This window comes from Pelobates fuscus, chromosome 1 (genome assembly GCF_036172605.1).
Source record: "Pelobates fuscus isolate aPelFus1 chromosome 1, aPelFus1.pri, whole genome shotgun sequence".
NCBI lineage: Eukaryota > Metazoa > Chordata > Amphibia > Anura > Pelobatidae > Pelobates > Pelobates fuscus.
In genome coordinates, this window is record NC_086317.1 from 498,074,642 (window position 1) to 498,090,559 (window position 15,918).

At 43.1% G+C, this 15,918-nt stretch overlaps 1 protein-coding gene across 2 annotated transcripts in view; it reads left to right on the top strand.

The window, feature by feature from the left end:
- LOC134600545 (gastrula zinc finger protein XlCGF57.1-like) overlaps nt 1–4,347 on the top strand; it is a 36,892-nt gene extending 32,545 nt beyond the window's left edge. For both annotated transcript variants that reach the window (XM_063445023.1, XM_063445026.1), the window contains exon 3: nt 1,761–4,347. In XM_063445023.1, the coding sequence (XP_063301093.1) occupies nt 1,761–3,154 (1,394 nt within the window). In that variant the 3' untranslated portion in view covers nt 3,155–4,347. The remainder of the gene's footprint in view (nt 1–1,760) is intronic.
- Nucleotides 4,348–15,918: the final 11,571 nt, after the last annotated feature.

Below are 15,918 nucleotides of genomic sequence, written 5' to 3' on the forward strand. Positions count from 1 at the left end.
TCTTACAGAGCACGTCTGGCTGCCTCGGCTGTCAGGCCCCGCCCCCCCATTTTCTCCCATTTTTAAAATATTTTTTCATATTAAATTATGTTTGATGTTAAACGAAAGCCCATGCAGCGCAAGTGCCAGGTTTTGATCACAACGTGTACTATTGACTGCGGTCTTGAGGGGTTTAAATAGCAGTGTTTACATCACAAAATGCCTGAAGGCGGTGATTATACTCACCAGAACAACTACATTAAGCTGTAATTGTTCTGGTGACTATAATGTCTGTAACGGACCGTTTCACACACAAGAGGATAAAACCCAGTTTAGGCGATATCCCCCTTTCCAGATGCACAGGCAGCTACTGCAAACACCATTCTCCCGACTGGAGACACACGAACACTGGATCCGAGAAACCTTTTAAATTCTCCCAAGCATATGAATGCTGTAGACCATTGAATAGGAACCATACGAATAGGCTTGTACTCCTAGCAGTCAACTGGAACAGCATGCAATAAATCCTTCCCCCCCAATAATGAGACGACACATCACTTTGAGGGTAAAACAGGAACTCAGGACTGGCTCATCCAGCCTGGCTTTTATTTCCAACTCACACATACAGGCCACACCCAGGGGGAGGCATAAAAGAACCAATGACATAGATGTTACCTCCCACACATCCCCTCCCCTTAGTGTGACACATAATCCCATTATGCATACAGTGTAAAATATACTTTCATAACTTTAAAACCATACATCACATTCACATAAAAATACATATCCACAATCAATCCATTCAGGGGAACAACATATTAAAAAAATGGCATGAATCCGACCAGGGGTTCAAAAGTTACTAAAAGTATCTTTTGTTCCTTTCTGGCTGGCAGAAAAACATCCCCACAATGCACCCTGGTTTCCTCCCTTCTGCCCTGGAGTTAATTGGAGAAGTAATCCAATTATCCAGGACTAGAGGCAGACTCCATTAACCACATGGTTGCAAAACGACATAAAACACTTTAAAATACATAAAGTCACATTTACACATAACACACAGATATTTCACCTATCCCCAGATAGCTGGGATCTGCACGCACAAAACTACCGAATAGCGCGCAGATCCTACTCACACAGTACAATTGCCATGGAGCTAAAGTCTTTCCCATAGTCTTTCATTATATGAATAGGCTCCATGGTATGGCTATCTGGGGTATCACATTCCCATAAAGTCTGGTCCATAGTCCAAAGGCAAGAGGCGGGCAATCAGCCCCCTCCAAGGACACGTGGCGAGGTCGGTTTCGCCACAATGTCCATTAAAAAAATAAATGTTCAAAATGTAGAGAGGGAACACTGGAGTTTTGTTGCTTTGCTGCCTGCATGAGAGACTTTCATTACATCTGTTGCCAGAGCTTTGTTCGCACTAACAGACGTAGATTTTTGCACAGAATTCATTGTGCAGCTTAGAAGAGAGTTCCAAGCTGCCTAAATCGCAACTAGCCACATACACAAAAGTGCAAATTTCTCTGTATGTGCAGTGTTTCAAGCAGACTCTAACCACCATGAACACTTAAAAGCAGAGGTGGCCTTTGCGGGAGTATACCTTGAATGGTTTATGATCAGATCTAGCCTACTTTATAATGAGGGAATTGTAATAGTGGGAGCATCCACCCTGAATTTTGAATAGAATTCTGCATTATTCATGCTGATCCATAGATTGGTTGTGTGAATGTGGGGCTACTTATATTTTCTTATTCTTTGTTGCATATTTGTCTCCTCAGAAACAAAGTCTACAGATGGAAATGTTTCAGTTCAAACCGAAAATCAGGAGAAGGTCCTATCCCAACAAAGTCCCGGAGAAGAGAAAGCTAGACGTCGACGAAAGCCTACTAAGACCCACAAAAATCCATCAAGGAGCTCGCCTGAGAGACTTTCTATTAATTTTAGAACTGTGTCACTTTTACCTTCGGAGATGACCTCACCCGTTGTGCGCAGGAGTCTAACACTCTCAGATACCTACTCCTCAGTGTCAGAATGTGCTGAAAGTGAAGAAAAGGCAGGATCCTCTGATGGCCAGTCTTGTAGTCCACCGAGTACATTTACTACAATATATTCTCAGAGTGGTCTCTCTCTATCACCTGAGTTAAGACAAACCGACACTAAGGAGCAACATGGAATACAGAATTACTACTCGAATATGTCGGTCACCTCAAAGAAAGGAACGGCTGTAAAAGAGAAGCCATTCTTGTGCACATTATGTGGGAAAAGGTTCAGCCAAAAGTCATTGCTCATTCAGCACCATCGCAACCACACAGGAGAAAGACCATTTCCCTGCATTGAATGTGGCAAGAGTTTTACCTCCTGCTCTTTGCTGATCCGACATCACAAGATACATACAGGTGAAAAGCCATTTGCTTGCCCAGACTGCGGGAAACGTTTCAGTGAGAGTTCGCAGCTTGTCAGACACCAGAGAACGCACACCGGTGAGAGGCCCTACACGTGCATAGAGTGCGGCAAGAGCTTCAGCGAGAGCTCCAAGCTTGTCATACATCAGAGAACACACACAGGAGAACGTCCTTACACGTGTAGTGATTGCGGAAAGAGCTTTAGTGTGCGCTCACACCTCATCACTCACAAGCGAACTCACACCGGGGAGCGGCCGTACACCTGCAATGATTGTGGCAAGGGCTTCAGCGAGAGTTCCAAACTGGTCATGCATCAGAGAATACACACAGGAGAAAAGCCGTACACCTGTACGGCATGTGGCAAGAGTTTCAGCCAGAGGTCTGTGTTGGTCACACACCAGAGGATACACACAGGAGAAAAGCCTTATTCCTGCCCCGAATGTGGGAAATGCTTCATTGACAAGGTGGGCTGTGACAGACACCGCGTGACTCATAGCGATGAAAAGCCCTTTCAGTGTATGATCTGTGGCAAGAACTTCAGCCGGAACTCTGACTTCAATAAGCACCAGAGAACTCACACTGGTGAGAAGCCCTATTCTTGTATGGAGTGTGGGAAAAACTTTAGCTGGAGTTACCAGCTCGTCCGACACCAGAGAGTACATACTGGGGAGAAACCCTACACCTGTATCGAGTGTGGACGGAGTTTTTGTTGGAGCTACCAACTAGTCACTCATCAAAGGTCGCACACCGTGGAAGGATCCTGTATGTAGTTCTTCCAATCTTCTTTCCATTACTTTGGATGGAGTCCAGCTTCTTGTGAAATGGCTTATTTTGAGAAACATTGTACAATTTCCTTAAACTCCATACTGTACACAGCTTTGACTATGTCTATCTTCCATTGTCAAGCTTTTATTAATATTTATCATTGTTTGCCAGGTCTAAGTCCACTCCTCCAGCATGGCAATTGTCCAACATGGGCACATCCACTTGACTTGACTTAACTTGTGGAACAAAGGATAGTCCATGTTGTCCAATATAAACTCTAGTGGACTACATGAAAACATACACCTAGCATGGAACCTTTCTCAACTCTTACTGAATCTGCTGAGGGGCAGCAGGCTGGTACAGTCAATAAAATATTCATTTAGATTTTAAAAGGTAGCAAGCCTGATAGGGACTTTACAGCAGATATATAAAGGACCAATTTAGGGACCAACCAATTTGTAAGCCTAATTTTGTGTTGCAAATCGCACACGGTTTAATGACTGGTTGGCTGCCCCTTCACCCTGCCCTGTCACCCTGTGACACATTGTGAAATGGAAGGCATGTATTATTTTAATGAAATGACTATGGAGACTGGCTCACACCTGGTATCCTGCTGGAAATGTAATATTTGTGTGTAGCTATAGAATGCATAACTCTTTGCCAGTAGTAACTTACATGTGCACGCAGGTGAGTGATCAGAGTTGTCCTTGCAGGCCCAAGTTGTTGGTCTGCACTACACGTGTTCTTTACTAAACACTAAATGGCCAGTTTTTATCTTTTAATAATATTAAGTCTCTTTATTAAAATGTATTCTTACTTATTAGCCTGATCCCTTCGCAGTTTGTGGTTTCTTTTTTTTTTGATTGGGAGTGGAGGAGAAATAGAATGAATTTGTGATGTTGTGGCTTTAAAGTGAACTGAAGAACATGTTCTGTCTATTGTCTCTGCTGCATAATAATGGGTGAGGTCAGGTTTGGGATTTATTTATTTCCTTTTTAATGGACTTTCAGCTGTTGAAGAAAATATTTTTATTATTTTCATCCCTGCTCATCTGATTCAGTAAATAGAAGCCAGCTGGGTCATGTGTGTCTTTACAATGAATAGATTTTCATCTGCATTGTGTCAACATGTTCTGTGGAACTGCGTAAATCCAATACAATACATGTAATCATAATAAAACATGTCGGCCAAACACAAATATGGTGATATTAATAAAACTTATAGTCTGACGAAAGACAACTATGCAATACAACTGGAAGTGATGATGGTTTGCATGGCCGCACTCTGTCTAAACTATTTACATGAATGGATAGCGTATGGAAACTGTGACACGGTAACGGTACGATATATTACCAGGAGAGAGAGGATAGATTGCACGGCCGCTATCTGTATAAACTATTAACATGAAGGTTGTAGCAGAACCCCTTTGGCTGTCCAATACATTCCCTTCATAATATTATTGTTGGAACCTAAAAGTTTTTCCTGTGCCTGGATTATACAGATTGTCATATAACTATACGTGGCCATACTAAGATTCATCCAGTTGTTCGGTAAAAAGATGTACAAGTCTGCATGTGAACTGCTGTATTCACCATCCGAACTAAAGTACCGAACAACCGGACCACCCTGGTATGAAGTGTGGCTGTAATTTACCTACCTGTATGCTCGTTACATTCTCCTTGTTAAAACACACGAACGCTCTGCTGTATTCCCTGAGTGGGCGCCATTTCGGCAGCCCAACACGTGGCGGCGGCCATCTTAAATCCACGAACAGCGGTGTTTGGTCGCGAGTGTCTGGAACTCAAATTGGACACTCGACTAACCGAACACCGCTAAGACCTCCATGACTTCAGAAAGTGCCGACTGAAACACGCACGGCCCGTCGTTCAGTTGGATGAATCCCACGAACCAGGGGATTCATCCGAATGCTAACTCAACCATAGATGGCATAGACTTTCGGGACTTGTTAGACACGAACAGAGTGTAGCAGAACCCCTTTTGGCTGTCCCATCTATTTCTTTTATTGTTGGCACTTCCGAGTTTTTCCTGTGGCTGGAGTATACATAATTACATACAATTATATGTGGCCATAATTTGTTCGGTATAAGGATATACCAGTGTGCAGGTGAACGACTAAATTCACCATACGAACAAAGTACCAAACAACCGGACCACCCTGATGTGAAGAATAGATGTAGTTTACCTCCCTGATTGCTTTTCATATTCCCTTTCACGTACGAACGCTCTGCTGTATTCCCTGGGTGGCCGCCATTTTGGCAGCCGAACACGTGGCGGCGGCCATCTTAAACCCGCGAACAGCGGTGTTTGGTCGTCGAGTGTCTGGAACTCAAAACGGACACTCGACTAACCGAACACCGATAAGACCTCCAGGGCTTCAGAAAACATCGATGGAAACTAACGAACGGCCCGTCGTTCGGTAGGATAAATCCCACAAACCTGGGGATTCATCCGGTTACCGACTTAACTATGAATGGTATAGCCTTTCGGGACTTTTGAGGCACGAACGGAGACCGACCGCAGGGTCAGATCTCATGGAACTATTTTCGGCTACCTTACCCATGCGGTCGGTCAAAACTTTACCTTCCCATAACTCCCGAACCCCTGGTCTGATCTGGGTGATTTTTGGATATGTTCCTCACCCAGATCAGGGCTACCAGGGGGTACCATATTTAACCCCTTAAGGACACATGACATGTGTGACATGTCATGATTCCCTTTTATTCCAGAAGTTTGGTCCTTAAGGGGTTAAAGGTGTATCTCACATATTTGGGGTACATCTAAAAAGTGGGGAAAAGTATGCATTGTATAATTGTGTTAATTACTAATCTAAGGGGAGGATATGTGTGGGAGGTAACGTCTATGGGATTGGTTACTGTACTAATTGTGGTGAATCCCTCCCTTGCATGAGAGAATCACATAAAAGCAGGAATGTTGCCATTAAACTTCAGTTCTACTCCTGATACTGTGTGTCGTCCAGTGATTGGGAAAGGTGATGGGATACTATTGGATTTTATTGCTGATTGTGCTAGATATTCTCTTGGATTTATTACTTGTTCCTGCATCCTATTAATATATTGGTGGAGTTCAGCTGTGGGAAATCAGCTCTCCGCTACACAGAGACCGACCGCAGGGCCAAAACTCATGGAACTATTTTCGGCTACTTTGCTTGTGCGGTCGGTCAAATCTTTGCTTCCTCATAACTCCCGAACCCCTGGTATGATCTGGGGGATTTTTGAATATGTTTCTCACCCAGATCAGGGGTCATTTAAAGGTGTTTATACCATATTTGGGGTACATTCAAGAATTGGGGAAACGTGTGCATATTATAATTATGTTAGCTGTTAAGCTAAGGGGAGGAGATGTGTGGGAGGTAACGTCTATGTGATTGGTTACTGTAGTAATTATGGTGGGTGCCTCCCCTGCATGCAGGAATTGTGTCATTAAACCTCAGTTCTACTCCTGATACTGTGTGTCATCCAGTTATTGGGAAAGGTGATGGGATATTATTGGATTGCCTTGCTGATTGTGCTTGTTACCCTATTGGATTTACTACTTGTTCCTCCATTATTCTAATACACCAGTGGAGTTAAGCTGTGAAAATCAGCTCTCCGCTACATTGGTTGGCAGCGTCGGGATCCAGACCCACAGAGGAGCAAGTACCACGAAAGGCAACAGCACTAATGGATCATGGATGGAGATCGATTACACCACATTAAAGCTGTAACGGATTGACGGGCACCCCGACTGGGTACCTCAGTTGAAAGATGCTCCTAGCGCTTCCTGAGGACTCCAAGCACTGCAGCAGACACCACAACCACCGAACTGGAGAAGCATACGAATGCTCTCAAGCATATGAATGCTGTGAACAGCTGAACAGGAAAAGCATATAATCAGCTTACACTTCTGCTCCCTGGGGTACACACTGCCACTGGGGAGGAAGGATGTCACCTTCAGCTCCCTGGACTACACAATGCCGCTGGGGAGGAAGTACGGCATCTTCTGCTCCCTGGGGTACACACTGCCGCTGGGGAGGAAGGATGGCACCTTCAGCTCCCTGTAACTCCTTTTTGGCCAAATCTGCTAGGAATTGCAGGTACACTCCTACTAGTTTCCTGGCGAGCTGCACGGCTCTCTCCGGGGGGTTGGGTCCATAGACAGACAGCACCTCATTAACCTCTCTGTCAAACTCCTCCTGAGTGTAGTCAGACGCAATGCTTGCTCTGCTAAAGTTGGTTCCTTTTGTAGATAGGATCACTGTACGGGTACTAACGTTGCCCTCAATTTGTAAATCTAGAGAATGGTGTTACCTTGTAGCTGTCCTTCTGGGCTGTGGGAATGATCCCACCGCTGCCACCAATGTAACAGATCGACGGGCACCCCGACTGGGTACCTCCGTTGAAGGATGCTCCTAGCACTTCCTGAGGACTCTAAGCACTGCAGCAGACACCACAACCACCGAACCGGAGAAGCATACGAATGCTCTCAAGCATATGAATGCTGTAAACAGCTGAACAGGAAAAGTATACAATCAGCTTACACTCCTGGCAATCTGCATACAATCCAATTCCCCCAATAACGAGACGACACTTTGTTTTGAGGTCAAGCAGAACTAACTGTACTGGCACATACAGCCTCTTTTTTTCCCAATCCACAATCATAGTACTGCCCACAGAGTTTTACAGAACAACCAATCAATACGTACAATACACACAGACACTCCCACACAAAATCCTCCCCTCTGCCTGTGATATGATTACTGAACACAATGGGTGATATAATTATCACAGGCAGAGGAATACAATTTTTACACAATATTCATTACTTTGAAAGTATGCATCACATTCACATAATTACATTTTCCGAATCAGCATACTCCAAATACAAACATATGTAAAAATCATCCAAATCGGTCCATTGGTTCAAAAGATAGATCAAAGTCCTTTGTGACCAAATGAAGCATGGCTTTTCTGCCCAAAACCAGTTCCACAGAGTCTTCTGAGAAGTAATTCAATTATCTCCAAGGACAGAGGCAAAACTCCATTAAGCACATGGCAGTAAAAAGACCGTAAAATACAATAAATACACAAGGTTACATTTATTACATAAAATACAGACATTCTACCTATCCCCAGATAGCTTAGATCTGAGCGCACATTATTACCGGATGGCGCTCAGATCACATGCATACAGTTCAATCGCCATGGAGCCAAAGTCTTTCATACAGTCTTTCAGTCTACGGCTGGTCTCTATGGCATAGCTATCTGGGGTAGCATGGCTTTAACAGTCCGCAGAAAGGCACAAACCAGCCTTTCTGCAGTGAAAAATAACAGGGGCCATAGTCTAAAGGGAGCAGGCGAGCAACCAGGCTTCTCCAGTGCACAGTGGCGAGGTTGGTTCCGCCACATTTCTCCCCTTTACCATCCAGACTAACAGGGTATCTGATCTCATGTCGGTCAGTGCCCTGGTTAGTCCAGCAACCCACCCACAGAACACAATCAGCAGTACAGCCCACCTACAATAAAGAGTTACTGCACCTTGGTAAACGTGCAGCCAGTTTTTGTCCCGGGGCTCCATCATGGCTTTGTGGGGTACGGGTACTTTGAATCTGTGGGTTGCTGAGTGGGCAGAGACCAGCGGTACTCTGCCCTGATGCCAGCGCTTCAGCTGGAGTAGTCTGGTTGGAGCCCAGCTGTGAAGAGGAGTTAGTAGGCTCCTCTCTCTGAACCCAGTACTGCTGCTGGAGGGCACAGCAGGCGGTCTCCCCTTTCAATATATTGTCCTGCTGCTGGGGGGGCGAGACTGACTGCCTCACCTGCCCCATCTGGGAGACTAGGGTCTCCCCTTTGGGAAATAAGCTGCCGCTGGGGAGAGGTTGTCACCGACTCCTCTCCCTGGAACACTTTCCGCCGCTGGGGAGAGGGGGTAGCAGGTTCCTCTACCTGACACTCTCTCTGCTGGTGGAGGGGGGGGACTGACTGCCTCCCCTTTCAATATTTTGTCCCGTGGCTGGGGTGCAAGACCAACAGTCTCTGCTCCCTGCAGGACACTGCCGCTGGGGAGGAAGGACGGCACCTTCGGCTCCCTGGGATACACATTGCCGCTGGGGAGGAAGGACGACACCTTCAGCTCCTTGGGACTCACACTGCCGCTGGGGAAGAAGGACGGCACCTTCTGCTCCCTGGGGTACACACTGCCGCTGGGGAGGAAGGACGACACCTTCGGCTCCCTGGGACTCACACTGCCACTGGGGAGGAAGGACGGCACCTTCTGCTCTCTGGGGTACACACTGCGGCTGGGGAGGAAGGACGGCACCTTCAGCTCCCTGGGATACACACTGCCGCTGGGGAGGAAGGCGACACCTTCAGCTCCCGGGGATACACACTGCTGCTGGGGAGGAAGGCGACACCTTCAGCTGCCTGGGATACACACTGCCGCTGGGGAGGAAAGACGGCACCTTCTGCTCCCTGGGATACACACTGCCGCTGGGGAGGAAGGACGGCACCTTCTGCTCCCTGGGGTACACACTGCCGCTGGGGAGGAAGGACGGCACCTTCTGCTCCCTGGGGTACACACTGCCACTGGGGAAGGACGGCACCTTCTGCTCCCTGGGGTACACCCTGCCGCTGGGGAGGAAGGACGGCACCTTCAGTTCCCTGGGATACACACTGCCGCTGGGGAGGAAGGACGGCACCTTCTGCTCCCTGGGATACACCCTGCCGCTGGGGGAAGAAGGACGGCACCTTCAGCTCCCTGTAACTCTTTTTTTGGCCAAATCTGCTAGGAATTGCAGGTACTCTCCTACTAGTTTCCTGGCGAGCTGCACGGCTCTCTCCGGGGGGTTGGTTCCATAGACAGACAGCACCTCATTAACCTCTCTGTCAAACTCCTCCTGAGTGTAGCCAGGCGCCATGCTTGCTCTGCTGAAGTTGGTTCCTTTTGTAGATAGGGTCGCTGTACGGGTACTAACGTTACCCTCAATTTGTAAAACTAGGGAATGGTGTTACCTTGTGTGGTGTATCACCAAATTAATATATATATATATATAACAAAGTTTGTCTACATTAAAAGGTATTTATTTAGAAGGCAACAACACAATATTATAAATATATCACAAACACACAGCCCAGACCCACGGAGCATCAACCCTTTTAAATCTATCTATCTATATAGTAATCCCCTTCCCCACACGTTTGATCTCACCCACGGTTAGGCCTTCACATCTAGTAATGGCTCACTGCTGCAAGTCCAACATCACTGTAACGGAGCTCCGTGTACTCCGACCGAGTACCCTCCGTTGATGGATGCTCCTAGCGCTCTCAGAGGACTCCAAGAACTGCAGACGACACCACAACCACCGCAGGCTCCACAACCGCCGTAGCTTAACTGGAGCCGCGCCGTCTTCCTTCCACCCTGGATCGGCTTCTGTCCTCCAGGACCGTGTGGGGAAGACCTCTCCTCCAGGAGAGCGTATCCGGAACAAGCTCTTACAAGAGCTAAGTGATTAAGAGCTCAGGGGAATATGCAGCGCATAGCAATCCCCAGTGTGATATAGCAGTTCCCTCCAATAACGAGACAAGGCTACGTATTGAGGGTCAGAAGAGGTCTCTGGACTGGAACACCCAGCCTGCTTTTTATTTGGATAAGGTACACACAGGACACTCCCAGGGGGAGGATGAAATTAACCAATAACAGCATAGTACAGCCCACAGGTTCCCTCCCCTCAGATAAACAGTTAAACCAATTATTACATACAATAAAAATACAGTTTTTACACACACACACTGTAACTTTAAAACCATACATCCAATTTCAATAAAAGTTGCATATTCAGACTCAGCATACATCAAACATAAACACTTCCAAAAATCAGCCAAATCCCTCCAGTGGATCAAAAGTTAGCTGGAAGTCCTTTATGACCGACCGCAAGCACAATTTCCTGCCCAAAACAGTTCCATAGATTTGGGCTGTGCGGTCGGTCAATTTCATGCGAAAAAAACGACTAAGTCCCATTTCGAACGGGACTTAGTCTCTGGAGCTGCAAGTTCCGTATGGGAGAAGGTAAGGGTCAGCGGTGTTCGGCAAAATGTGTAGCCGATTTCAGTTCCACAGAATCTTTAGCATACACCGCTGACCGCATTCGAGGAAACCAAGATGGCCGCCGCCACGTGCAATTGACCGGCAGTAACCTCACAGCCTGGGAGGTAAATTGCCTGCACACTTTAACTTCTGGGTGGTCTGCCTGTGTGGTACTTGGTTCAGTAAGCCCTATTTACTGAACCAAGTGGGGGAAAGCCAGGAACAAGTTATTTTACCGGTCTGGGGACATAGTCTTAAAGGGGCATTGTTCAGCAAAGTCACAATATGTCCCCAGACGGTTCTTAAAGGGCCATACACACCCAATAAATGTTAATAAGTTTTCAGGAGCACAATCTTCCAGGGGCCATAGTCATGAGGCAGGAGGCTGGCAAACATGCTTCTCCACAATCCAGGGAAGCAGGGCAATTTCTCATTTAAAGGGCCAGTTACAAATAGCGATTTGTAACAATCACATACACCAAGGAAGAAAAGGAAGCAACAGAGTGTAACATGGTTCACCAAGATAGCACATGGCGTCTGCACATCTGCTCTGCAGCACAGCCAAGAAGGAACAGGGAGGAATGGGGATAGGGGGAAGTGGTTCTCTTTCCTGACTTGTAAAGGTATTGAATTACCCAATTACCATTTCAAAGGTAAAGCTTATCCCACTGTAAGAAAGGCATACATGAGCTTGGTCACATGACCCCTGGTCACCATATTAGTTTGATGACAGAATGTCACCACATTCCCTCACTTTTTTTTCTCTTATGTTGAGCACATTTAAAAGTGAGAGAATATAGTCAAACTGGGGTTGCATCACCCCACATTCCCCCAATTTCTATTGTTTTCAGTTGTTCCGTTTTTAAATGAACTACTGCCCTAGTGGGTTGGTAAGAACCCTGGTAGTTGTTCATTAATATTATATGGTAATGTGTTCATGTGAAGTAAAGTAAAATCCAGACACAATCAACCCCATACAGTAATTATCACTAGTTTATGGCACAATATGATGTTTAGTTTAGCCTGGGACTGGAATCTGAAGACCGTGACTGATCTGTGTGCTTGATAGTTGTGATTTTAGAATGAACTCTCCTTGAATATTGTCTTAACCAATCCATTACAAAGCTTGAGGTTAGTTTGTTTAATGGCACATGCAAGTTCATGAGTGTAGGGGAAACTCATTCTGTGACCACCTTGAAATGACACAAATTCCTGCTTCTTGCTGTTACTTTATCCTCATTCTGGGCTGTGTTAATAGTTTGCCTTGGTAATCCCAGCACTTCTTCATCTGAATAGTAATCATTTTCATGATAATAGTTTGTCTTGGTAATCCCAGCACTTCTTCATCTGTATAGTAATCATTTTCGGGATAATAGTTTGTCTTGGTAATCCCAGTACCTCTTCATCTGAATAGTAATCATTTTCATGATAATAGTTTGTCTTGGTAATCCCAGCACTTCTTCATCTGTATAGTAAACTGTGACAGGACATGTCAGTTACCTTCGCCTCTCTGGGCCTTCCAATTAAAATGTTCTTTGAATCAAACACAGACAATGAAAAATGTACAACAGTAATCAGCGTATTGTCTTGAGTCAAAGGCTTAACTAGTTTTGTCTAATAAAATCTATTTGGTTGTGGTGTCTTAAGGCTATGTTTACATTTTAGATGTAGGTAAAGGACCCACAAATGTCTCCTGAAATTTTGATTAATTTAGACATTTACTCCACACCTGATGGAGAGTTGAACACAAAACCATATTAGTTATTTTATAATTTACTGATGCAATAATCACAAAATGTACATAGTTTTAACCGAAAATTATTATACATGAATGTGAGTGGGAAAGACGTAAGGGTGAAAAATGTATTCGCAATTGAACGTAGGTGCAAATTCTCATACCTATAACTATTTAATCCCCTGCGTATAGCCAAATAGAACAAATAGCATACATTGTCACTTTATTATTTATGCCATCTTCACTCAAGGCAATCTAATTTCCCTATATTCTTAATGACAAAAAGCAAAAAATAAAAAAAAGCATCAAAGATGGAGAGAGAGAGAAAAAACAAATAGACTGAATGCTACCATGACACAGTTTGGCAGCGTGCAATCTATAGAAAACTGTCTGTTGCTATTCAAAAATCAACTTGAGGCTATATTTGTTGGGAACCAAATAAAAAAAATGCTTTTAATGTTTTTACTGTTGTAAACCAACAGAAAGTTACACTATCACATCTCTCCAGTGTGATCAAATATAAGCCTCACGTAATCTATGAATTTATAATTATTAATCCAGCATCAAAAAAATTAATCAAACATAGCTGGCAGTGCAGGCGTGCTAAACTAATAAAAACTAAAAATATTTGGAATTTGGCCCACCTGACTGTAATTAATGAATTTAGAGGCTTATCCTTAATATAAAAAAAAAAAAACAACAACAATACATACGAAGGTCCTCTTTAACCCCTTCAGGACCGGCCTGTTTTTGCGATGTTTGTACGTTAAGGACCAGAGCAGTTTTAACACTTTTGTGGCGTTTGTGTTTAGCTGTAATTTTCCGCTCTCTCATTTACGGTTCCCATACAAGTTATATATTGTTTTTTTCACGACAAGAAGGGCTTTCTTTACATACCAGTATTTATATTATGTCATATATTGTATTTAAAAAAAATAATGAAATATGGTGAAAAATAAAAAAAAAAACATGTTTTTGGACTTTTACTTGAAAAATCTTTTACTTATCTACAAAAGCTAATGAAAAAAACTGCTAAATAGATTCAAAATTTTGTCCCGAGTTTAAAAACACCCAGTGTTTACATGCTTTATTGCTTTTTTTTGCAAGTTATAGGCCTATAAATACAAGTAGGAAATTGCTGTTTCAATATATATATATTTTAAATGTATCAATAGTGACATTGTTACACCGTTATCTGTCATAAATCCCCGAAACACACCTAACATGTACATATTTTTTAAAGTAGACAACCCAGGGTATTTAAAATGGGGTATGTCCAGTCTTTTTTAGTAGCCACCTAGTCACAAACACTGGCCAAAGTTAGCATTTATATTTGTTTGTGTGTTAAAAATGCAAAAACCGCTAACTTTGGCCGGTGTTTGTGACTAAGTGGCTACTAAAAAAGACTGAACATACCCCATTTGCAATACCTTGGGTTGTCTTCTTTTGTAAATGGTATGCCATCATGGGGCTAATTCTCATTCCTTGGCTACCATACGCTGTCAAAGGCAACCTAACCAATCTGACAAATTTCAATAAAAAAAATCAAACCTTATATTTGACCCTGTAACTTTCACAAACACTATAAAACCTCTACATGTGGGGTACTGTTATACTCAGGAGACTTCGCTGAACACAAATATTAGTGTATCAGAACAGTAAAATATATCACAGCAATAATATCCTCAGTGAAAGAGCTGTTTGTGTGTGAAAAATGCAAAAAACTTCACTTTCACTGACAATATCATCGCTGTGATATGTTTTACTGTTTTGAAACACTAATATTTGTGTTCAGCGAAGTCTCCCGAGTAAAACAGTACCCCCATGTACAGGATTTAGGGTGTCATAGAAAGTTACAGGGTTAAGCACAGTGCTAGCAAATTAAATTATCTGGACTTTTGGCCTGGGTTGGCAGGCAGGTCCCTCAAATTGCAATCATTAAAATTACTTAATTAGGTAAAAATATTACATAAATATGCACGTAGAATTTTAATATATATACATATTTATATATTTGACGTCTACGTGTATATTTATGAAATTATTAATGTAATTTTGTATGTGGACATATGTATATTTTGTATTATTTTTATTTATTTATTTATACATAGATATATATATCATTACATTCTAAGTGTATTTTGATATAAATATATATATATCAATATCAAAATACTGTTAGAATAAAATTGAATATATATATATAATTTTTTTTTAATTATTAAAAATTATTTTTATTTTTTGTTATTTATTTTTATTAACATATTATTTGTATTTTATAATAATATATATATACCATATATATAGTTATTATATATATTGTATATATTCGTGTGTAATTTAAATATAAGTGTATTTTTATATTAATATACGTATATATAAATATAAAAATACACTTAGTGTGACATTATATATATGATACATATACATATATTATATATAGATATAATACATGTATATATATCATATATATATACACATATTATTTTTTTTTTTTCACTGATTTCTTTTTTTTTCACTTTATTTTTTTATTTTACACTTGCAGGGAGACTGCCTGTCAGCACAGACAGTCCCCCTGCAGGCAGATACAAAGACCCCTATTGCGGTCATGTGATCGAGTGATCACATGGCCGTGGGGTCCTGATCTGCCGAGGGGGGACTGCCCGGGCAGACAGGCAGTCCCCCTGGACCGGGAGGAGAGCTGATCGCCGCCGTGGGACCGACGGCGATCAGGTAAGTAGCCCAAAACCGTTATGACGGTTCAGGACCGTCAGCGGTCCAAACGCACGTTTTGCCGCTGACGGTCCTGAACCGTCAGCGGTCCTGAAGGGGTTAAACTGGAGTGTTACGAGATAATGGTGAGACAGATAAAATATAGAAACAAAAGAAAAACATACATACATACAAACATACATACATACAGATGTAGAGGACAAC